This window comes from Sus scrofa, chromosome 8 (assembly GCF_054392235.1).
Source record: "Sus scrofa isolate SSC_HxYL_T2T_F1_AM1 chromosome 8, Sscrofa_HxYL_maternal_Yorkshire_Landrace_v2.0, whole genome shotgun sequence".
Lineage (NCBI taxonomy): Eukaryota > Metazoa > Chordata > Mammalia > Artiodactyla > Suidae > Sus > Sus scrofa.
In genome coordinates this window covers 61,853,674-61,878,950 of record NC_139390.1, presented here as the reverse complement: position 1 = coordinate 61,878,950, position 25,277 = coordinate 61,853,674, and the positions used below count along the sequence as shown (strand labels likewise).

The 25,277-nt window shown below is 50.4% G+C and overlaps 1 protein-coding gene across 21 annotated transcripts in view; it reads right to left on the bottom strand.

Moving 5' to 3' along the window:
* Window positions 1-25,277, bottom strand: part of CRACD (capping protein inhibiting regulator of actin dynamics) — a 265,286-nt gene that overhangs the window by 28,683 nt on the left and 211,326 nt on the right. For 11 of the 21 annotated variants that reach the window (XM_084972315.1, XM_084972318.1, XM_021101353.2 and 8 more), the window contains 5 exons: window positions 17,912-18,047; window positions 9,295-9,459; window positions 7,425-7,493; window positions 4,421-4,603; window positions 761-3,368 (listed from right to left, as the gene is read on the bottom strand). In XM_084972315.1, coding sequence (XP_084828441.1) covers window positions 761-3,368; window positions 4,421-4,603; window positions 7,425-7,493; window positions 9,295-9,459; window positions 17,912-17,953 — 3,067 coding nt within the window. In that variant the 5' untranslated portion in view covers window positions 17,954-18,047. Of the gene's footprint in view, window positions 1-760; window positions 3,369-4,420; window positions 4,604-7,424; window positions 7,494-9,294; window positions 9,460-15,882; window positions 15,905-16,332; window positions 16,405-17,911; window positions 18,048-25,277 lie in introns of those variants that run through there. The other 10 variants (XM_084972327.1, XM_084972324.1, XM_021101360.2 and 7 more) reach the window with 3 other exon arrangements.

Here is a 25,277-nt window from a genome sequence, read left to right as displayed (position 1 = left end):
TGGGGTCTTCCGTAAGGCAGGTAACCAAAGGACATCCCTGAGAATCAGCCCCTCCCTGAGAACAAGCAGGAGAGAAGCTGTAGACCCTTCCCGAAAAGGCCAAGGGAGCATCTTCCCGGGCTAGGACCCACACCCGACCACCTACTGGCAAAACCAAAGAAAAGGTATCAGGTGAAGGTTCCCAGGAGCCCCAAAACCAATTGGTAATCACCGAGCCCCTCAAACAGCTCCGCTGCGGAAACCCGAGGGGCTGCCCGGAGTCAGGGTTCTCTGAGATTCTCTATCCCAGAGCTTTGCAGCCGCAATCTAGGGGGCTGTGATGCACACGCAGGACGCGTGCATACAACTGAGACAAAGCCGCCTGTGCACACCGAGGCTCCTAACCCCCCACCTCGGGCCAGTCTTGTACAGAGCACAGACACGGATCTAGGAAACTCCAGGCTTTCCGGTCACAGCGCGGGCCCCTCTCAAAGATTAATGACATTTGAACTAATGAGGACCACAGTCCAATTTTCCCTGGTGGTCGATCTGTGCCAGCATCACCACCTGTGTAAACAAGCAGGATCCGCAACAGGTGGGGGCTTCCAACACGCGACCGTCCACATCCGCGAGCTGGGAGAGCGGGCCCGGCTACGGTTCCTGCGGGAGATCCTTGCGTGGGCCTGCCTCGAATTAAGGGACCCTCCAGCCGCAGCTCCCCGGGTGCTTCTGGCCGGGCAGCTCTGCCTTTAGCGGGGACACAGAGCCCACTGCTACGCACCTTTCCTCGCTGCCTCGGGCGTCGGGGACGGCTTGTCCTGTCGGGTGGCAGACGGGGCCGACGACGTTGGTTTCCTCTCTGCTTCCCCCTCCTCCTCGCGCTCCGGCCTGTCCTCGGGGGGTGGGGGCGAGGGCGGCCGGGGGTCACTGCCGCCCCCAGCCTCCTTGCCCGGCTCACTGGGCTCGGGGTCAGGCTTCCCCGCCCTGCGGGCCAACAGCTCCACCAAGTAGGGCCTGCTCAGCTTGAAGAGCGGGGACGCCGGCGGGGTCTGGCCCGTGGGCTTGGGCGCCAGGGCCGGCTTCTGGGCCGAGGACGTTCTGCTGGCCCCTTGGTCCTGTTCCGGAGCCGGGGGTCCAGGAGCGGCGGCAGCAAAGCTCTGGGCAGAGTCCTTCCAGGGGGCGGGGGCTTGCTTCCTGTCCAGGGCCAGGGTGGTGCCAGGCTTGAGGGCCGCAGCCTCGGTGTCCTCTGCACCTGTGCTCCCGGGAGCTGGCGGGGCTGAGTCCATACTGTCCCCCGTGCTGCTGTGCCTCTTCTTCTTCTTTTGCTCTGTCTGCTGGTCGCAGTGGAAGCGCAGGGAGTAGTTGGTCCTTCTCAGTTTGATTCCGAAAGGGGAAGCCTTTTCCTCCCCGCCTGGCGTCATGGGCCCTGGCTTGGCCCCACCACCGGCGATGTCGCTGTCCCAAATGGCCACGGGCTCTGCCAGGGCCCCTGCTCTCTGCGGAGGAGAAGGGAGGCTCGGAACAAGGAAAGAGGGAAGGTCTTTGGCAAATTTGCAGCCCTCTGTGGTGTCCGTCGGCTCCTGCAGCGCTCCCGGTTTCTCGGGGTCGGCAGCGGGGGTGTGGGGTGCGGCCTCTTCGCTGGGGCCAGGCACCGACCTCTTTCTAGTGCTTTCGGCTTCCGCATTCTGTCTGGAGGGCTCCGCGCCACCATCAGAGAACTTCTGCCAGGCCGGCTTGATGGAGAACTTCGCATTGACCGGCGGGGTCCTCCGGGCGTTCCCGCGGGCATCACCACGGCCCCGGAGAGCGTGCTCCTCGCCCGGCCGGGCCTGCTCACTCTCTGCGCCCTTCAGGATTCTGGACCGGATGGAAGCCCACTCAGCAAGCGCGCCCACGCTGCCCGCGGACTCCTGCGTGGGCCTGGCCTTGCCACCGCCTGTCCGGGGGTCGCCGGGGTCTCGGGGAGAGTTCTCCAGGGCAGGGCCGTCCACGTGCTTCTTTTCTTCAGACAAGCCCAGCAGAGACTTGCACGCTGTGTCCTTGATCTGGCTCAGGTTGACGGCCGGACCACAGAGCTGGGCTCCAGTGACCAGGATGGCCGTGTGGGGGATGCTCAGAGCTGAGGGCAGGGCGTGGGAGGCCGGGCTGGCTCTGGGGGCCTTTGGCTCTTGCGGAGCAGAGGAGAGTCCCGCATCTTTGACGGGCGTCACGGGGCTGAGATTGACTTTGGGGAAAAGAATCTGTCTCCCTCCTGATGATACCTGGAACGTGTAGGCTCTGGGCACGGTCCGCCTCTCTTCCAGCTCCTGCCACCTGAGCTCCTCCACCTCCCTGCCTGTCTCTGGCGCCAGTGCCGCTTCCTCCGGGGCCTCCTGTTTCTGGAGAGGCTGTGCCTTGGGGTCTGCTCTTTCCTCCTGCCTCCCGCCGTGGTCATCCCCGGGGACGGTCCCCCGCTTTGCTGGCTGCTCCCCTGATGACTCAGTGGCCTCCTGGCTCTGCTTCACCCAAATACTAGGTTCCTCAGAACTTTCTCTTGGCTTCTCTAGTTTCAGGTGTTCTCGTTCTGCTTTCTCTGCAAGGTCGCTCTGAAAGGGGCTCCTCAAGCCCCTTCTGGGTTCCAGCAGTGGCTGACTGTCGTCTTCCACAATCAGCGCTTCTCGAGGCTTCTTTTCTGCTTCCTGCCTCCTCTGCGCCTCCAAGTCCTCCCGCTTCTTCAGCTCTTCCCTCCTCTTGGCCTCCTCGGCCTCCTCCCGCCGCCTCTGCTCCTCCCGTCGTTGTTCCTCCTCCGCCTCCTCCTGCCTCCTCTGCGCCTCCAGCTCCTCCTCCTCCCGCCGCCTCTGAGCCTCCAGCTCCTCCGCTCTTCCGAGTTCTTCTAACGCTCCCTCCTCGTCTTCCAGCAGCTGCTCTTCTGCCTCGTGCGGGCCCCGCGCCTCCAGCTCCTCCGGCGGGTGCGCGCGTCTCTCCAGGTGCCGCTGCTCTTCGGCCCCCGGGCGCCCTGCTTCCTCCTGCTGCCTCTGCTCGGGGCCTGGGCAGCCTGGCTGTCCCGGGCTCGGTGTCTCCTCTGCCCGCAGCCCGCTCTCCGCCTCTGGCTCTGCTCCTCCGTCCTCTTCCTCCTCTACCCGCCCGTGCCCCCTGCTCTCGTCCCAAAGCCGCCTCTCCAAGGCCTGGAGCCTCTGCTCTTCCAGGCGGCGCTTCTCAGCCGCTTCGGCTTTTTGGCGTTTGCACTTGGCCTCCAGTTCTCGCCAGTATTCGTCTTGACGCCACTTCTCTTCCTCCGAGTCCAGCGCCTCTGGCTCCTCTTCGTGCCAGATTGGCTTGTCCTCCCCAGGGTGTCCATTCTGGTCCAGGGTCAACTGACGCGGGAGGCCACCTTGCGCGGCTTGTCGATCCTAACATTGGAAGGGAAACAGAATTAGCCTTTCCTTGTGCGCGGGCCACCTTTCCAATCCCAGTGGCAATCCGCGGGGCCCTCCTAATCTCTAGAGGGGCAGGTTCCTAACACAGAAAGGTACTCCCGCATCTGTCACAGAGAGTAGACTGTGTGGGTGGGCAGAGAGCTTCATCTTCCTGTTTCCTCTCTACACATCCTCAGATTCCTTATTCTTGGAGTTCCCCTGGTAGCTCAGTGGTAACTAACTGACTAGTACCCGTGAGGATGCAGGTTCGATCCCTGGCCATGCTCAGTGGGTTAAGGATCTGGCTTTGGTCACAGACAAGGCTCAGATCCAGCGATGCTGTGTCTGTAGTGTAGGCCAGTGGCCACAGTTGGGATTCGACCCTTAGCCTGGGAACTTCCAAATCCGGCGGGTGCGGCCCTAAAGAGATTAAAAAAAAAAAAATTCCTTATTCCTTTATTTTTCCTAATGACACTGGAAGCATATTGGAAGCTCCCCAGCTGGGGACTGAAACCAAGCCACAGCTGCAGCCTGTGATCAAACCTGTTTGAGCCACTGCAGTCAGATTCTTAACCCACTGTGCCACAGTGGGAACTCCTCATATTTCTTATCCTTAATACACATGAATAATCATAGGGAAGGAAACCAGTAGTTCAGCATTAGAAAGATGAGGGAAAAATGAGATTTGCATTTCATCAATGTCCCCTGAAACTTGTGACTCCAAATCTTACCCTAATCCAATGAAACTGTGGCCCAGGAAAGCGGGCCACCTGTCTGGGGCAAAGTGAATGCAGTGTCCCGGAGCCCCCTGGAAGGTAGCGTCTCTCTCCCAGGCCCACGTGCCCCAGAGGGAGGGCCACACAGACTGGGGTAGGGGACGGCGGAGAGACAAGCAATGGGCCCATTCACCCTCGTGCCTGCAACACAGCTGTGCCCCCAATGGGGAGATCTTGTTCTTTCCACAGACCTCTCACAGCACCACCCTGCTGGGCAGCGTCAGAGCCCAGCCAGCAAGGGTGTCGGCCTGGGCAGCCTGCCATACGTACCCCGACAAGTCGTCTGTGTTTCCGAGATACCCTCTGGTTTTTTGGCTTAACGGACAGTTTGTGCTTGGCGGCGCTGTTGTCCAGGCGAGCAATGGCCAGGGGGATGGCATCCAGGTTGACACTTTCGATGGTGCCAGCAGAAGAGAAGAGCCTTTTTGGCCGAGACGGTTTAACTGGAGCTGCCTGTGGTGGAGATGGAGATAGGAAGTCAGTCCGGAAGGGCAGCCCTCTCGGGAGCCTGCGCCTTGCCCAGCTCAGCCCAGGAAACGCTGGCGGGCAGAGTGCTCGTGGGCTCAGAGAAATGAGCACTGCTTTTAGAATCCAAAGACACCGAGTGCTTGTTTTGCTAGTGATATCTGTATCAATTTGTCAAGGTCATTCAATCTCTAATTGTCCTACCATGGATGATCTAGGGGTTAGATTAGATCAGGGATCAATAAAACATAATCAGAGGGCCGATCCTGACCAAAGCCTGTTTGGGGAGGTAACATTCTGCTGGTCTGAGGCCACTCCGCTGGCCTGGCTGCTGCTGGGCTACAAGGAGAGCAGGACAAAGGAGAGCCTGGCCTCTCTGTGGCCACAAGGCCTAAAATAAGTAGAAGTTTGCTAAGCCCTGGACTAGCTCATCTCTGTGCTTAGACCCCTGTAACTAAGAGCCCCAGACATCATGTTTTACGAACCTCAGCTCCTGCCGTGGCCCGTGTAGCAAGTCTCATTATTTGGTAAGTGCTCAACAGATATTTGTGAAAAGAATGAAGGAACAAGAAAGTATAACCTCTCTGCCTCAGGGATTAAATTTCCTTTTTTTGTCTTTTTTGCTATTTCTTGGGCCGCTACCACGGCATATGGAGGTTCCCAAGGCTAAGGGTCGAATCGGAGCTGTAGCCACCAGCCTACACCAGAGCCACAGCAACGCGGGATCCGAGCCACGTCTGCAACCTACACCACAGTTCACGGCAACGCCGGATCGTTAACCCCCTGAGCAAGGGCAGGGACCGAACCCGCAACCTCATGGTTCCTAGTCGGATTCGTTAACCACTGCGCCACGGCGGGAACTCCCAGGGATTAAATTTCTAATCAGCATAAATATTTTAGCACAGTCACTCCAAAGTTGCAGTGCACCCAGAAGCAAAAAGGAGGCCCCCACCCGCGGGGGAGGGGAAGTTACCACGAAGGGCGGAAATGGGCCACCTGCAGGGAAGGCAGTTCTTCCAAGATGAACTGCAGCGCTGCTTGTGGCTCTGGAAAACCACCACCTCAGAGCAACCATACCCATTCAGTTACGTCAGAAAGACCAGGGCTCAGAGGCCATGCTGAGTCAGATGGTAAGAAGCCAGGCCTGTAACTTCCTACAAGAATGCACAGGCAAGCGGAGAGGCAAGGGCTCCCAGCCCCACCAGCCACTGTGTGGCAGAGGGTGCACGCTGCTGTTATGCAGAGTCAGTGGGGTTTAGCTGATGGCTTTGCTTTCTGCAATTCTCTTCCATACTTCTGCACAAAGACGAAGGCTCCTATTAGCTCCAAGAGCAAGATGAATGCTCAGTAAATATTAATTGATGACAAGAAGCTCAGAAGTAAGGAAAAATAATTCCAGCCTTTGGTCTCCTAAGCTTTTATTTATTTCTGGTTATCTTTATGATAACCTGAGCTATTCTTGAAGAGAGATGAATTAAACACTGATTTCCATCCTTTAATGGATGCATGAGTAAAAGGGGTACGAGCCAAACATGACAGATTGAAGACACAGATAAAGCACTCGGAGCTGAGATTTCAATGCAATGTTTCGTTTCTGATCATTTAAGCTGGACCTCTGCACCATTTGGGTGCTGGAACTGTCTGGAACCATCCCCTTCAGAACATGCAAAGGCATGCCTTGCCTGCTGGACTGTCCCCCAGGCCCCAGGAGGACGCCTGGACTCCTGCGCAGGTGACAAGTCCTCTTGGGAATGGGCCAGCCCCTATAGCACAGGTGCACATGATCTCCACAGGCTCCTAGGCTCCTGCAGGTCACGTCCCACGTTTCAATGGGAGGCCCAAGAGTTAAACACCAAAAACACATATAAGCAGAGACTGCTAAGTTCTCTTTTGAGCATCTCTAAATAGAAGGAGACACTTTCCCATACACACTTTACCTCTAGGTGCCTGCCTTCCCCCTCCCTTCCTCTCCCTCCCTCTCTCTTTCTCCCTTCTGCTCTCTCGTTCCCTCCCTTTCTCTCCCTCCACTCTCTCCCCACCCCCACCCTGTTCCTTCCATGCTTTTTAGGGTCATATTTGCAGCATATGGAGGCTCCCAGGCTAGGGGCTGAATTGGAGCCACAGCCAGTGGCCCACTGAGTAAGGCCAGGGATCGAATCCACATCATCATGGATTCTAGTCAGGCTCATAACCCACTGAGTCACAACAGGAACTCCTCTTTTATTCTTATTTTGTTCTTTGAAAAAAATGTTTACATTTTTTTCCAAGCTTTGTGTCAAAGGAGCTGCTCTGCTATGTGTACAAAACCTCCCAGGAAGCAGGTCTTCTATGACTGGTTTAGCACCAGGTTCCCCACGGAAGTGCCATGCGTGGCAGATGAGGGAGTGGCTGTGTTTTCCAGCTGGGCCCCGTGCGCCAGGACAAAGGAGGGGATCCCCGCACCGGACCCGGTCCTGAGGTGTGGCCGGGGGTGCCAAGGTGTGGCCAAGGGACTCAAGGTGTTTTTTAATGTCTTTTTCATATAGCATATTGTCTTGACATATATGATACATTTAGGAAAATGACCAAACTGTAAGATTGCAAACATAGGCACATGGGAAGTATGGCTACTTTTCAGAGCAGAGTTCAGTTCCAGTAGTTGGTATGGAAACAGATTGCTCCAACATCTACCACTAGTTGCATTTTGAAGGAATTCAAATGGACGAAGGCAGCATTTATGAACAGAAAAACGAGGCAGTAGATCAACCAAGAAAAGGAAAACTGGAAGTTAAAGTAAGGAAGCTAAATACACAAATTCAGATCCCATTACCTTCTCTTCCATCTCACTTCTGGCTGCAGGCAGATTCAGGGGACTCGGAGTACCAGGCGTCTCGCTGGGCTGGAATGGCAGAGAGAGTGCTCCGGTCACACGCCAGCACAGAGCGTCCTGGGCAGTTAACCACACCCAGCTATGCTGGCAAGGGCACAGTGGCTGCAAAGAGCCACCACCGTCCAGACCCCAGAAGGGCTCCCGAAACATTAACAAGTTCACCATGTTCCCACGAGGGCGTCTCCAACCGCAGCCCCCAGCTGGCTCCCTGCTGCTGGGAGAGCCTGGGTGCTGCCCCCTGCACCCTAACCTCACAGCTTTTGGCTCTGCTGGCTGCCATCCACCCCACCTGCCAGGCCTCATCTCTGTGAGCAGGAAAGAGGTCCTTCTGGGGTACACACAGAGGCTGGAGATGGAGGACAGAGGTGGCATGGAAGCTCAGGAAGGAAAGGAGGCAGGAAGGAGAAGAAAAAGGCTGACGACTCCCATCCCAGTCGCCCCGCCTGCCTGGGGTACACACACTTCAGCAGCTACATCTTTTGCTTGGTCACCCATGTTTGTGAGAGGGGCTCCCGGCCCCTTCCCGAGCCATTGCACCGGCTTGCCCTACCTCAGTCCACTTTCTGCACCACACTTAGAAGCATCTTTAGAAAACACAGATCTGTGTCACTGCCCTGCTTAAAACTACTCAGAGGCTTCCTGTTATTTTTTTTTTCTAATGTTATTTTTTATTTATTTATTTATTTATTTATTTTATTTTTTTATTTTCCCACTGTACAGCAAGGGGGTCAGGTTATCCTTAGATGTATACATTGCAGTTACAGTTTTTTCCCCCACCCTTTCTTCTGTTGCGACATGAGTATCTAGACATAGTTCTCAATGCTATTCAGCAGGATCTCCTTGTAAACAGAATCCGCCTCTTCTCCCATCGTCTACACATCCAGCCTCGACACTGTGCTCTACTCCTTCTTCCCCTTGTCCACACTGACTGCTTCTGTTCCTCCTTCAGGAGAAGCTCAGTGCCATCCTGAGCCTCTGTGCCTGGTCCTCCTTCTCCCCAGAACGTCGTTCCCTCCACAGGTCTGCTCCTGGCTGCCCAGCCCCCCATCCATGGCAGCAACTCCCCTCACTTTCCCATTCATTACCTTCTTTTAATTGCTGGGTAATACTTTTACCAATTAAACACAATTAATTATGCTATGGATCGACTTGCTCACTTGCTTGCTGTCTGACTCTCCTCTCATCAGAATGTAAACAACATTTTTGAGGCAGCTGTCCAGTCCCACCCATCTCTGCGGTGCCCAGGTCTGGGCCAGCACTTGCTGAACAAATGACCGAACACCACAGCTCATGGCCATGCCAGATACTTAACCCACTGAGTGAGGCCAGGGATCGAACCCCCGTCCTCATGGATGCTAGTTGGGTTCTTAACCCACGAGTCACAATGGGAACTCCTTTCATTTCCCTTTAAATTAGTCCAATTTGATAAATAATTATTCGGTGCTCCTAAGTAATCAGTAGCTACATCTTGGGGAGACAGAGATATGTACGGTCCAGTTTGTCATCCAAGAACTCAGCATCTGAGGTGGGGAGAACACAGTGATGTAGAAGATGACGAGAGTGCACAGAGGAGACCATGCAGCTGGGGCTGAGGCCAGGTGAGGCTCCCAGGTGAAGCACACCAGCTGAGTCTCCTAGAGCAAGTGGGAGGCCCAGGGGAGAGAGTGGCCACAGCCCCACTGCCCGCCCCGATGCAGATCTGGGCATGTACCCCAGGCTACTCTTCAGGAAAGCATCACCCCCTTGTTCTGCACATGCAGACCACAAGGCCACGGATGCCAGTCCACTGCCGCCCCTGAAGGAGCCTCACTTTGCTCTCTGTATCCACCAGGACAAGGGCCTGCTCAGGCACACTTTCCACGGGGCAGGTCAGGAAGGGATGCTCCTCGAAGCGAGGCTCGCCACTGTCTGCCTTCTTCATGGGGATGGCGCTGGGGGGGTGCTGCCCAAACTTGATGTTCTTGCCCAACTGTCGCTGGGGAGGAACCAAAGAAAGTGTTAGAAAGTGGTGAGGTGAGTCATGATAACCACAGCCAGTCCCCAGCACAGCTGGCAGGCACCGAGCGTGGCACCTTTTGTACACGACCGGTTTCTAGACTAGACACCATGCTTGCCAGTAAAGCCCGAGGCCATCCTGTGACCACTGAGCCTGTCCCCACTTTTCTTTTCTTTCCCCTTTAAGCCATGAGCTTTTCCATCCAGCCTCCTCTCTCATGGACATGCCAGCATTTCTGGGGGGTGGAGAGACCGTGTTTCTAAACCAAAAGTTGGGTATGACAAAAATGTTCTGATTAACCTATACATTTATTTATATAAAAGCTTTTTTTTTTTTTTTTTTTTTTTTTTTATCTTTTTGCCTTTTCTAGAGCTGCACCCGTGGCATATGAAGGTTCCCAGGCTAGGGGTCTAATCGGACCTGTAGCTGCCAGCCTACGCCAAATCCACAACAATGCAGGATCCGAGCCATGTCTGTGACCTACACCACAGCTCACGACAACGCCGGATCTTTAACCCACTGAGCGAGGCCAGGGATTGAACCCAAAACCTCATGGTTCTTAGTCAGGTTCATTACCCACTGAACCGTGACAGGAACTCCTACATAAAAGTCTTTTAAAGGTTGAAAAATTGTACAGAAAGCAGTTTCACAAAGTGCAGAAACCACTAAAGGAGATGAAACCCTTTGTGGCTGCACAAACAAGGGAACCCTTGTGGACACACACCCCGGGAATATTTGGATTTCTTCTCCTTTCCTCACCAGCCCCTAGTATGACATCATGTTGGGGTCATAGTGGGTACCACTGTCAAGGGGACGAAGGGTGCCAGAGCCTGCCAGTCTTCCTACAATCGATGCCAAGTTCAAGGAAAAGATAGGACATCTTCCTAGCCCTGCTGCTGCAGCCACTGACCAACTGGTCAGAAGTGGGGGAGGAGCAGAGAAGGCGGCAGAGGGAGGGCCACTGTGGACCAGCACTGATGGGAGGGACCCGAAGGGATAGGGACAGAGGAGAACAGGGGAGAGAGTGAGCAGATAAATAGTATTTAGAATCCGAGAAAAGCTAGATTTAAAAAGAAAATTTAGTCCCCGAAGAAAACTACATAAACAGAATAGCTTAAGAAGGGGCCAAAAAATTAATGGGCTAATCTATGAGATATAAACTATTTAACAGGTAGAGAAAGTGGACGGATGACATTCAGGAAGAGGAGGTCAGCTGTGGTTATCTGCGAGACTGCCGATGCTATTCTCTACATCAGGGCTTCTCAAGCTCGGCACTGCTGACACTTTAGGCCAGGGCACTCTGTTGTGGGGAGCTGTCCTTGCACTGCAGGGCATTCAGCGTCACCCTGGCCTCTGCACCACAGCAGGACAACCAGGAATGCCCCCAGGCAAGTCCAGTGGTCGCTGGGGCTAAAGTGCCTCTGGCTGAGAGCTACTGTTGTAGATCCAGGTACATGGGTTTCAGGGACTTTCCATGCTTCAAAGGAAAAAAAGAGAATACATGATCTGATGTTTATCTTTAATGTAGCTAATATTTAATCCCACAAGGCTGCAAAAAGCCTTAGCAATCACATTATCCAACCCCCTCACTTTACGACAAAAGTCGGAGGTCTGGTGGGGAGAGGTGACTGGCCAAGCTTAGGGAAAGGATGGGTGAGCCCACAGGGTTGGGAACCAGGTCTCTCAAAACCACATGCAGTGATTTTTTTTTTTTCTTTTGTCTTTTTTGTTGTTGTTGTTGTTGTTGTTGCTATTTCTTGGGCCGCTCCCTCGGCATATGGAGGTTCCCAGGCTAGGGGTCGAAGCGGAGCTGTAGCCACTGGCCTACGCCAGAGCCACAGCAACGCGGGATCCGAGCCGCGTCTGCAACCTACACCACAGCTCACGGCAACACCGGATCGTTAACCCACTGAGCAAGGGCAGGGATCGAACCCGCAACCTCATGGTTCCTAGTCGGATTCGTTAACCACTGCGCCACGACGGGAACTCCGCAGTGATATTTTCATCGTGATCCACTGGGTCTCATAAAGTTGACATCGCACTCCCTTCTCCTTCTAGGGGCAGAAAGAGAGGAGGCAGCATTTGGATGACTTTCCTGAGGGTCCCCAGCAGACAACTCCCTTGAGGGGAACAACCCTTCTTCCTCTGAACTCCAGGGTAGCAAATCCACCCACCTCGCCCAGCTGCCCCTGGCCTTGCACGGTGGACGTGAGACTGCACAGACATGAGAGATAAGCCCGAGGCCCCGCCCCGCCCCCACCCCCAGCATGCCACGTCAGGAGCACAGGGGGACAAGGACTTGAGTTTGATCTGCCTGCGCCCGGCTCCCATGGCACCATAGGAGGGAGCGCACATCCAAGCCCGAGTTCAGCAGCGAGGTACAGCCTGCGCAGCCGAAAAGGGTTTCAGGGAGGAGAAGGCTGAGAAAGGGTGTCTTCTAATAAACAGGTTCAGCAGCAGGAAGCGGTAGTTAGTGACCAGTCAGCAGGCACGGTTAGAACAGCCGATGGTGTCAGACAAGGACATGGTGTAAGGGAGCGAAGCCCTGGCTCACTTGCTGCCCTGTGGGAGCAGGTGGGGCCCTGGGCAGAAGTGGCAGGAAGAGCCCCGGCATCCTAGTGACAGCCTGACCGCAGGTCCTTCTGGGACTCCCAGCCCAGCCTTTGGTCGACCAGTCGTCCCTTTTCAGGAGTGTTGGCCATGAGCTGGACACTGCTGGATCCTTAGCCTGAGACCCTTGGTGTTGGCATCTGCCATCCTCCAGTGCTCCTGAATGACTGAGAGGAGGGCATTTCCTCCACAAACAATGCAAAGAATAACTCTAATGAGCTTCCAAGGAGAACCTGGCTTAATACTCTGAGGCCATTTAGTTAGCATTTTGGCCAACACAAAAAAGAATGAAATGATGTTTTTCTACATCAGGGCACTTTTTAGAATAGTGATGTTGGTCCACCTGATGCTTAGGATACAGAAAAGAAAAAAAAAAAAAGAATATGGCAAAATGTAATCACAGTCTAGATTGAAATCACCTCCAAAGATGGGATGGCTGTCATGGCTACCAACAGAAAGTGAAAGAGAAAATGGGAAAAAAATTAGATGCAATAAGAACCAGTGAGGATGGAAATGCTATAAAATTGGGTTGTGATGATAGTTGTACAGCATAAATGTAATAAAATTCATTGAGTAATAAGAAAAAGAACAAGTGAAATAAGGTTCACGGGACAACGCTGGGGAATAGAGAGAGTGATGTTAAGAAATGATGTAGCGAGATAAAGAAAAAGAGGCAAACTGAGAGGAGGGGGCCGGGCAGAGAGGAGGTACGAGGAGGAGAAGCCCCCACCCCCACCCCATGGCAGGTGCAGCAACTGAAGGGGGCGGGAAGGAAGTGGGAAGAGGGAGAGAATGAGGATGTGCATGCACATCAAAGCGCTGAGGCACGTCATGGATTGTTCATCCCGGCCAAAGAAACAGAAGGCTGCTGCCTTTGAGAATGATGAGCATCTCCATAGAGTAGCCAATTTAAAATCCCTCTAGAGAAAACAATTTCTGGCTGCCGCTTGGGAGCTGGGGCGGGGGGAGCAGGGTGGAGGAGGGAGGACCCAGGTCATGAAAGAAGTGACCGCCACCTTTGAGGGAGGGGGCTACCAACCAAGGATGGCCTTTCTGAACACACCCCTAAGGGCCAGGGACGAGACAGTGGAACAGGCCGGGCAGAGCTGAAGGTCCAGGGCCGTGGTGACTGACCTTCAGGTGCTGGAGGCCAAGGCTCTGTGACCTGCACATTCCCCTGCCCTGTGGCTCCTGCTCCAAACGCTTCCTGCAGCTGATGCCAGGAGACTGGGCTGGCGGGCACTCTGAGTGATGTACTGACAGCTGAAGGGTGACTGCTAAAACCTACTTGGCAAGCTCAGGTGTGGTGTGAACTGAACACGGGGATAAATGTGGCTTTTTGGTGACTTTTGTCATGAGAAGAACTGTGATAGAAGCCACCACTGAAAACCAGACTGCTAAGATGAGCTTGTCTTTGAGTTTTCAGAGAAAGAAACTGTTACTTCTCTACCTACCTACCTATCATTTATCTATTTTTTAAACATATTCATGGATTCTTTTTTTTTTTTTTTGCTTTTTAGGGCCCCACCTGCAGCATATGGAGGTTCCTAGGCTGGGGGTTGAATTGGAGCTGCAGCCAGCAGCCTACACCACAGCCACAGCAACCTCAGATCTGAGCTGCATCTACGACCTACACCACAGCTCATGGCAACACCAGATCCTTAACCCACTGAGTGAGGCCAGGGATCGAACCTGCGTCCTCATGGATGCAAGTCAGGTTTGTTTCCACTGAGCCACGACAGGAACTCCCAGATCATGGATTCTTTACAAGCACTGAGATGTAACCAGAGTGGAGAGTGGAACTACTGTGCCTAAACTGGGTCCATGCTTCTTGTGGCTCTGAATGGAGTCACTGTTAGACTGGAATGTGAGTTAAAAGGGGCAATATTTTATTCATTCAAATGGGGCCATTGGGTGGCACTGTGGAATGCCAAGAACGATATAATAGGACTGCACATCTGTATTTATGAGGCTTTCCCCTACAGTGTGGAAATTCCGAGCAAGTGGAATTCTGCAGCTCTCACACTGCCGCTTTTAGAGTTCCCCATATTTTTCACGGCCACCCTTCAGGCCACGTCTGTGAGAACGAAGCAGAGGGAAAGGAAGGTGCCGTCTTCTTGAGCGAACTCCAGACACGCCCTTGGTTAAAACAAATATAAGAGAATAAGAAAAAGCAAAAACATATAGATTTAACGATGTTCGCTCTGTGCAGAAGAGCAAGTATTTATCCTTTGTGTCCTTGACAGCTGCCTGAGGTGCCCAAACCCTCAAAGGTAAAAACACTTTGGCATTTTAAAGGGAAATCCAGGCATTCCGTCGTGGCTCAGTGGAAACAAATCTGACTAGTATTCATGAGGACGTAGGATCCATCCAGGTTCGATCCCTGGCCTTGCTCAGTGGGTTAAGGATCCAGCGTTGCCATGAGCTATGGCATAGGTTGCAGATGCGGGTCGGATCTGGTGTTGCTGTGGCTGTGGTGTAGGCTGGCGGCTACAGCTCCAATTCAAACCCTAGCCTGGGAACCTCCATATGCTGTGGGTGCGGCCCTAAAAAAAGGAATCCAGCTTGGCAGACAAGAGAAGCTACTGAAGACAGAGCTTTTCTTTCTGAACTAAATAGCCTGTAGACTAACAGACTCGTAAGCGTTTTCTGATAAAGCTGTGGTATGAGTCTAAACAACACCTGCAGGCTTAGACCCTGATGTCCTCGAGTCTTACCATCAGTAGGTACATACATACTTCACAGCCTGGTTTGATCTGAAATAAGCAGGCCCCGCCCCACCCCGTGCTCTGTGCAGCTGGAGGAAACATCAAGGTCACGGTGGTCCTGGCACAATAAAGCGCAAAGCTTCCAAAGCCACTCCATGCCGCTGCAGGCGAACAGTGACTGGGTACAGATGGCAGACTTTAAGAACTGGAGGGTCTTTCCAATCACCCCTCACATGCCTCCTCTTATTTTTCAAATGGGGAAAAGGAGGCCCAGTGAGGTTAAAAGACTTGCCTGAGACCACAGAGCCGGGGTGGTGGAGGTCCGCCACCGGCTTCTTGCTTACCCCAGGCCACAGAGCAATGGACTGTGATGTTTGGGGCCTCAAAAAGGCTGTTTCTGTCCCTGTAACTGTCCTGCATATTCAGATTTGTTCTCATTATGCACATGTTCTATTTTTAGGATCAGGAAAAAAGGCAGGTGTTCTTTTAAAGGTTCAGTTGCTCGCCACGGGAATTTTGTCAGGTGCTAGATGCACTTTGTTCAGAAGAGAGTGGGCTTATTATTACGCTGTGTTTAGTCTTTCTGTCCTCAGTGTGTGCGCCACAGGGCGGTTCCGGCTTGGGTGACCACTTGGACACTAGAAGGCAACCTTTCCAAATGGTGACAGGCACCTGTCTGGTTTCTAAGGGCTGGGAAGTTCCTGATGCCCGGGAAAAGCGGGTTTTCAGGTTTCATTTTCTTTTTTACAAATAGCATTCCAGTAGAAATCTCATTTCAAAAGACTGTTTTAATAACTGTGGCTAACCAGCTCTCTAGGACATTTACTGTCAAAGAAGTGTTACCTGTTACTTCTCTTGGTCCCTTTTGTAAATAAACAGACACACACACACACAAAGACAATTTCAGACACAGAAAACATACATGCCTTTGACATAACTAAACACTCTCGTTCCATGCTGGAATCTACGAGGGGGCGGTCTTTTATGCTGCTTACTAAGCATCAATGCCAGCATAACGTTTTTATGGAAAAATGCAAAGCATTCATGCAAGTTAATAAAGTTAACTAGTATTTCTGCAACTTACCAGGAACATACTGCTTAGTCGACTGAAAAATAAAGCACAGTCTTTTGGGGGTGATACAGTTATAGCTTATGTCACTCCAGAAATCACATTTGCTATGATAATGGTCCCCATTTCCCTCCTTGAAGAGCACAACCTCTTATTTTACTGTTTGAAAACATAACTTTAGAGCCATAAGGAAGCTTGTAAATCCATGTAGCAGAAGCAAGATTCAGCAGACCTTGTATGAATAGATATTGTCCCAAGGAGAGCATGCAAATCAGACAGTTATCCTGCTGGACTCACAGTCCTCCTCCTGCCTGAACAGAACTGTTGCCTCAGGAAAGTTGGCCTTTTACATTTGATTATTTATGACATCAGATTCTTTAAACTTATGCCTTACGTCATTAACACAAACAATAGGCATTCACATATTTCTAGTGAGCTTCCATATTTTCAATAGTTCAGAATTACCTATTTTTTACAACTCCAAATCCTCTTCTTGGAGTGGCAGGGGCATGGGTGTGACCTTACAAAGCAGATACCCTTAAAGACATAAAAGACTATTATCTAACTTTTTCTTTTGGCCACACCTATGCACTGTGGAAGTTCCCTAGCCAGGTATCAAACCCAAGCCACAGCTGTAACCAGAACCTCAGCAGTGACGACGCCTGATCCTTAACCTACTGAACCTCGAAGGGACTCCTATTATTAATTTTTAAAGAACTCCTTGAAATGAAAGACCTTGTAAAATACGGTTGGTTTGTAGACTGAAATCATTCAGTCATTCCCCTCAGAAAGGGGATATTATGAGGGTTCATTACTTCTCACAAATAATAGTCAAGGAATCAAAAGGGAGGGGGCAGGGTTCTTTAGGCCATTCCCCCCCCCCCCTTCCCTCTTCTCCACCTTGGGAGAAGTGGCCACTTATTTTTTACTTCTGAGCCTGTAAGACGTGTAGCAGTACGAGCACCAAGCACCAGGACTGGGACCCAGTTAGGAAACACTGCCATGGGAAGGAAGTGCCTGGTTGGTTCTGAGGGTGACGATGGCCTTGGGCAGAGGTGCAGGAGGTACAAAGATCTCCGCAAGTCTGGGTGTGGTTGCTGGGCCTTGGCTCCTCCCCAACTGGCCCAGGCTCTGTTCAGCTGAGAGTGTGTGCAAGATGTAGCCAAACACAGATCACACAATACACAGCTAAGATTCAGTAGAAACAAGACTATGGCAAGAAGAGAAAATTCTGAGTGCAAGGCTTCATCGTGCCAGTAGCTACTCAAGCCAGCTGTTCCTGTTAATTTTTGCTCATTCATTCATTTATTTACTGACTCATTCACTGTTGGAGACATAGAAACAGATGAAAATCAGTGACCCAGTGGCCCCGTTCATAATCTGGACCATCCCCAGCTCAGAGAAATGCCTGCTCAGGCATGTCTGTCGGGAGAGCTCCACCGAACACTCAGGCTGACCTGCACAGACAGACCCTAGGGTCTCTGCTCCCTTGCTTCTCCTGGAGGCCCTGTTATTTCCATCTCATTTGGTGAAGAATGATTTTATCATATTTTCCTTATTAAGGAGTTGTTCCTGAGTCGGTTTTACATAGGAAACCAGCCCAGCTACCCAGGTGAACAGGGAGGTCTTCAACCACAGCTCATCCTTATCCTGGATCCTTAACCCACTGAGCGAGGCAAGGGATCGAACCCGAGTCCTCATGGACACTAGTCGGGCTCTTAACCCGCTGAGCCAGGTTAGGGGCTCTTCCCTCCCACCCAAGTTCTGCAGCTTCTCCTGGGAGCTTGTCCCCATCAAGTCCAGTTAAAAACAAGGTGACAACTTGAGAACAAAGGAGAGGTGTTGTTATGAGGGTGGGGCCCCATGGTGACAGTGTGCCTCTCGCAGGTGGGCAGAGGCTTCCAGGGAACTGAGCCAGGCTGGAGGAAGGGGCCCTGGGCTGCCCCATCATCACTCTAGGCCAGGTTAGAGGCTTCTCCACTTCCCCCCTCCCCAGAGCCGGGCCCCTTCTGTAGCTCTGACAGTCCAACCTTGAGCTTCTTACCTGAAGAGTTTTGACTTTGCCCAGGACGCTGTCCTGTGACATTGCTTGAACTGTCTGCTCACTTTCTGCTCCCCCATCAGGGATAAAAACACTGTCATGGGAAAACGCCCGGGTTCCCAGAGAACTGCTGAAGGACCTGGAATGCAAATCATGGGCTTCATTTTATTAGGATGATGGGACTCCTTCTGGCCATTCAGTTTCCTGTCTCATTCAGAAGGCACTTTAAGCCCGGTGTCCTCGGCCAGGTAGCTGGGGGTATGGGGGGTCCCCCAGGAATCGGGGAGCCTGTCTCCCTTGAGACCGTTTTAGGGAGAATGCAGAGACCTCGGCTTGTTTGCGGGGACCCAGGACAGATGGCACTGCAGCCAGTTTAACCACAGAGGCCTTTCTCCTAATGAGCTGTCACTATCCCTCTTTCCCCAGTAAGTCTGCTCAACAGGAGGGGTTGGGTTTTTTTTTTGTTTTGTTTTTTGTTTGTTTGGGCCATGCCCATGGCTTGTGGAAGTCCCTGGGCCAGGGATCAAACCTGAGCCACAGCAGTAACAATGCTGGATCCTCAACCTGCTAGGCTACCAGGGAACTCCTCAACCAGTACTTTTTAAGCAACTAAGAGGCAAGAGTCTTTCCTTCAGGCTTGCCATCCAACTGAAAGAAAGATACATTCATCTGAACAAGGACGATGAGGGCTGGACGTGCCGACGGACCGTGGGGAGAGAGCCTCTCTGTGGAGACTCGGGGACTTCAGAGAGGCGGAGATGTGCGCTAAGGAGATAACGAGGGCTTCCTGCACTCAGCAGCTCGGAGGTGGAAAGTGCCCTCAAGAGCTGGGCCTCAAGGCCCCCTGTACTTGCACCTACCGGTGTGGTTGGGTAACTGCGGGAAGAGGAGGGGGACGCTGCTGTGACTAGATCTGGGAAATGAGGTCCCTCGGGAGGGAAGGGACGGGGCAGCAGCGCACTCTCTCAAGCAGCACAGCTACAGGATGCCAGGCACACAGGAGGCTCTCCTGTGGGTGGGAGAGCCCCGCCCCTGTGTCTCCTCCCCAGAAAGGGGTCCTGCCAAGGAGGGGTGATCAGTGACCAGCGGCAGGAAAGAAGAGCCAGCACTGGGGAAGGGGCTCCAGTTGGCACCCTTGCACTGAAATGCAGGGGCCCACCAGGTCTGCACTGACTTGGGAAGACAAAGACCCAGATAGCACCTTCAAACTCACTGAGGCACAAGCAGCACAGCAACGAAACAGGAGGTTTAGAAACAAAAGTCTTGATGTGAGCCTCCTGGCTGTGCCACCTTTGTCAATGACCACAGGAACAGGCACTGGCCCTGACTGATAAAAACACTGCACTGAGTTTCACTTTCATTAACTCATCACCACCATTTTGTTGCAGATAAAACTCAGGGAGTAAACAACCTATTTCAAGTCACCCAAAGAGAACATGGGCAAAACATTCTCTGACATTAACCATGCAAATGTTTTCCTAGGTCAGTCTCCCAAGGCAACAGAAAGAAAAACAAAAATAAATCAATAGGACCTAATCAAACTGACAAGCTTTTGCACAGCAAAGGAAACTATAAAAAAAAAAAAAAAAAGACAACCACAGAATGGGAAAAAATAGTTTCAAACGATGCTACTGACAAGGGCATAATCTCTAAAATATAAAAACAACTTATACAACTCAACAGCAAAAAAACCAACAACCCAATTGAAAAATGGGCAGAAGACTTTAATAGACATTTTTCCAAAGAAGACATACAGATGGCCAACAGGCACATGAAAAAATGCTCAACATCACTAATTATTAGAGAAATGCAAATCGAAACTACTCTGAGGTACCACCTCACGCCAGTCAGAATGGCCATCATTAAGTTCACAAATAACAAATGCTGGAGAGGGTGTGGAGAAAAAGGAACCCTCCTGCACTGCTGGTGGGAATGTAAATTGGTACAACCACTATGGAAAACAGTATGGAGGTACCTCAGAAAACTAAACATAGAACTGTCATGTGACCCAGCAGTCCCACTCATGGGCATCCATCTGGACAAAACTTTCATTCAAAAAGATACATGCACTGCTATGTTCATTGTAGCACTATTCACAATAGCCAAGACATGGAAACAACCTAAATGTCCATTGACAGATGAATGGATTAAGAAGATGTGGTATATATATACAATGGAATACTACTTGGTCATAAAAAAGAATAAAATAATGCCATTTGCAGCAACATGGATGCAACTAGAAACTCTCATACTAAGTGAATTAAGTCAGAAAGAGAAAGACAAACACCATATGACATCACTTATATCTGGAATCTAATATAGGGCAGAAATGAACCTACCTACAGAAAAGAGACAAACTCATGGACGTGGAGAACAGACTTGTGGTTGCTGAGGGGGAAGGGGAGGGAGTAGGATAAACTGGGAGTTTGGGGTTAGTAGATGTAAACTCTTGCATTTGAAGCGGATAAGCAATGAGATCCTGCTGTATAGAACAGGGAACTATATCTAGTCACTTATGATGCAACATGATGGAGGATAATGTGAGAAAAAGAATGTGTATGTGTGCCTGGGTCACTTTGCTGTACAGCAGAAATTGTCAGAACGTTGCAAATAAACAATAATAATAATAATAATAATAATAATAATAATAAAACTTAAAAAAAAAAAAGCCACCCAAACAGAAGCATAAGCGAGAGAAAAAGAATCCGGATCTGTCGGATACAGTCCCAGGGCAGCAGCTGAGGTGTTCTGAGGTGGGGCCAGCTCTCAAGTACTGCTGGTGCATCAGTGGGAGACCTGGGGAGCTGAGGCCACATGGGTTGGGGCGGGGGAGTGCGGGGGACACTCAACAGCTGGAGTAATGGGTGAGACTTCAGCTAAACAGCCCAAGATACTGCTGAGCAGCGAGCTACTTTGTGAAATGGAAGGCAGTTTTAGAACACAAATATGAGCATGAAAGGCAATGAACTTGCAGGTTCACCTAAAAAGGCTATGAAATAAAATTTTCATGGAAATTTATGGAGTTAGACCTTTCAATAACCCATCTAAACTTTTTTCTCGGATCCATGGCTGTAGTTCAGATGAAAGAAGAGGTAACCCAGTGTTTTAACAAATGGCTTATATTCATATACAGGCTCTCAAGTGTTCCTACACACACACAGATGCACAGGTTCACTTTAGATGCTTAATATACATCAACTACTGTCTCAGAGCTGCACATACACAATACACCCGCACTCGGCAAGTTCCTTTCCAGCTTCTAAATCCATCTTTTGACTACATCATGAGGTTAATTTCCCTGCTCTCATTCTTTTTTCCAGGAAAGCTAAGAACTGACACTTTCCTGCTCTTCTGTGTTGTCCTGAGTGTCCCTGCTGCCAACCAGGGCTTAATGTCCCCATAGTCCCCCATTCCAGATGGTCAGGCTGCAAAAGAGAGAAAGTGACCAGTGGGAATAGGAGTAGTAATGATTGTAACAACAGTGTAGTCCCAGTGGGAATAGCAACAATGGCTGCATTTACACGGTACTTGCTCTGTGCCTGCGTGTGTGCCCACTTCTTTAATCTATTACCTCAGTGACACCATGTGACATTTAAACTATACAGGGTAGGCTCTCTTATTGAGCCTGTTTATACGGGAGGAAACATAGGCTTGAAGTCAGTGTGTGACTTGCCTTAAATCAAGTGACTATACATGTGTGAGCCTGTTTCTGGCCTGTGTCCACGGGTCTATTTGTCTTTACAGCAATAATCCCACACTGTCGTAGTTACTGTAACTTTTTAATGAGTCCATATCTACAGTTTATATATTCTCCAGCTTTATTTTCCCAGATGACTCTTCTTGTCTCTGCATTTCTACATAATAAACTCTCTTTCTCACACACATACACACACTCTTCATAACACTCCTAGGATTACTTTTGTGATGGCACTGGATCTAGAGATAAATTTGGGGATAATTTACATCTTTATAATAGTCAATGTTTTAACCCATGAATATTGAATGTCCCCTATTTAGATCCTCTCTACTTTCTCTCAGTGCTTTGTAGTTTTATTTGCAGAGGTCTTTTGCATATTTTGATAGATTTCTGTTTGTTTTTTTTTTTTTTCTTTTCTTTTTACAACTGCACCTGTGGCACATGGAAGTTTCCGGGCCGGGGTCAAATCAGAGCTGCAGCTGCAAGTCTACACTACGGCCACTCGGGATCCAAGACATGTCTGCAACCCACAGTTTGTGGCAGTGCCAGATTCGTAACCCCCTGAGTGAGGCCAGGGATCGAACCTGCGTCCTCACAGAGACATTGGGTCCTTAACCCACTGAGCCACAACAGGAACTCCTACTTCTACATATTTGTGTTTCTGAATCTACTGTAAATGGTAGAGGTTAATATTTTAATTTTTCTAATTGTTTATTGGTTGAATATTAAAATATCACTTTTTAATATATTGATTTTAGGCTTAGCTAACTTAATCATAGTAATATGACTGTTGATTCTTTTGGATTTATTTTGTATACAATGAGGTCATCTGTGACAAAGGACAGTATTTATTTATTTATTTATTTGTCTTTTGGCCTTTTCTAGGGCCACTCCCATAGCAATGGAGGTTCCCAGGCTAGGGGCCTAATCAGAGCTACAGCTGCCGGCCTACACCAGAGCCACAGCAACATGGAATCCGAGCCATGTCTGAGACCTACACCACAGCTCACGGCAACGCCGGATCCTTAACCCACTTAGCGAGGCCAGGGATTGAACCCACAACCTCTTGGTTCCTAGTCGGATTCATTAACCACTGAGCCATGATGGGAACGCCATATGTGTGTGTGTGTGTGTGTGTGTATTTTTTTTAAATGACAGGTTTTTTGTTTCTTTGTTTTTGTCTTTTTAGAGCTGCATCCACAGCACGTGGAAGTTTCCAGGCCAGGGATCAAATCTGTGCCAGAGCTGTAACCAGAGCCACAGCAGTGACAACACCCGATCCTTAGCCTGATGAACCACAAAGGAACTCCCTGTCATTCATTTTACTCAATATGATTCAATCTGGATTTTTTTCACTGACTTAGCTTTCAGCTCATTAATCCTCTCTTTAGCAGTGTCTAGTCTGCAGTTAAAACTACCTACTGAGTTCTGACTATCTAACATTTTCCAGATCTAGAATCTCCATTTGATTCTTTTTAAGAGATTCCAGTTCTCCACTGAAATTCTCCTCCTTGTCAATTATTTTGTTGACTAGATTAATCCCAATGATTTGAAAGGCTCTGTCTGAAGTGGCAGAGTCTGAGTCTCCTTGGTTCTATTTCCATTATCTAGTTTTCCTCACGGTCTGTTTCTCAACTGCCTGGTAACATTTTATTGAATTCTACACACAATGCAGGAAACATTGCATGTGTGGGCCTCCTGCCTTCTCCAGAGAATGTGCTGCTCCTCTAGTGGGGAGCACAGGGCAGATCACCTCAGTCCAATCAGGGACTGGCGCATGGTGCCAGCTTAGCAATCATAATGCTTAGACCACCTGTGCTCTGTCCCCATTCCTAGAGTACAAGCCTCCCGGAGTCTCACCAAGACTATGCCCCTCATCCCTGGTAGGTCCCTAGCTCCAGCTTTCGTCTTTCCAGCACCACAATTCTGCTAATAATTCCGCCATGTTCTTCAGCCTCTACCCCTGCACAGCTTTATCAACAGATGCCTCAAAGGAAAACTGCTCCCCAGGATTAGGTTCATTCTTCAAGGTTTCTCTCCTCCTGGGGAATTCAGTCCCTCAGCCCTCAAGCACTCATTTTGGTGTTTTCAGCCTCATGTGATGGCCTGCAGCTCTGCAGCCTTCTCTTGGCTGCCACCCCAGGCCTTCTGGTCTCCAACCTGCACCCAGGAGGCAACTAATGCCCACAGAAGAGAAGCAACATGCAGGAAGTTGGGCTCCACGCAACGGCTCCCTTTTCCACATATCTCGCTGCTCAAGCCTGATGCCTCGGCAGCAATTTGCACACCTTCTAGGCAGATGTCTTTGTTTTAATAATTATTAATATTAATAATAATTTAATAATTTATATGCATTTCCAGTTGTCCTCAGTGGGAACAATGATTTGCTCCCAGCCAAAAGTGGGGGTACCTAAACCATGTTTTGATATTTATTAAGTTTCTACATGTGTCAGATCCTACGTTTTGATATGGCCATTGCTCTTAGGAGAATTACTTTTCGAAGGGATGAAAAATATTCACACCTTTTTCTACTTACACCTGGTTTTTATCCGATTTTAATGTTCTGAGAAGAAACAGTGTAAGAGAATGGTCATTGGTTTACCAGTCACACAATGAACACTCTTCTAAACAGTCCAGTTTACATAATGTGAGTTAACATCACATCCTTGGGCAATTTGTTTAATTTTAAATCTCTGGCAATCTCGGTTATCAATTTTGGCTTCAACCAACTCTATGATATAGATTATTTCCTCTTCTCTGAAGAGGAAGCTGAGACACGGTGGGTACGAAGGTTGCCCAGAGGTCTAGAATTTTAGGATTCTGAGGCAGGGCTGGAATGGACACTGAAGGGCCCACGTGCGGAGATCTCGGTTTGACACGCTGTTCGTATGAACAAAGAGCCTGGTGGGATCCCTGTCCTGAGCAAGCTGGGAACTAGGAATTACAGGGCTGGGGGTGGAGGGGCGCTTACCACTAACTGCACCTTAGCAGAGCTCATCTGGATTTCTTTATTCCTGACATTCAAAGATCTTTCACAACTGATTGCAAATCAGGCCAGTCCTCCCCCTCCATGTATTAAGAGTGAGCCTCAGAGCTGCAACTTACCCTCTGACCACCTGCTCATATGGAAGCCATGCAACCTGCTGGGTGGGAATCTTCTCTTGTGATGCTGAGAACACCGAGAAGCCTCTCTTTTTCTCTCTGCCTTTTTTTCTTTACGGCCACACCCTCGGCATACGGAGGTTCCCAGACTAGGGATTGAATCAGAGCTACAGCTGCCAGCCTACACCACAGCCAGAGCAACGCCAGGTCCGAGCCACATCTGTGACCTTCACCACAGTTCATGGCAACACTGTGAGCAAGGCTAGGGATCAAACCCGTGTCCTCATGGATTCTAGTCAGGTTTGTAACTGCTGAGCCACGACAGAAACTCCCAACAATCACTTTTCCTTACTGTCTATCTCTCTCCTGTCTCACTCACCTCCTCCCACATGTGTCCCCAGCTGCCCCAAGGACCCTGCAAACGCAACAGGAACAAAACCAAACGCATTAGCTGTTTCCCACAAACCCCTCTCCTTCCGATTTCTCTGCTACTCTCATCCTTCAGGAACTGTGTTGTAAGACTGTGTAAGTGAGTCGGATCCAGGTTAGGGGAAGGCAGAGTGCAAAGAC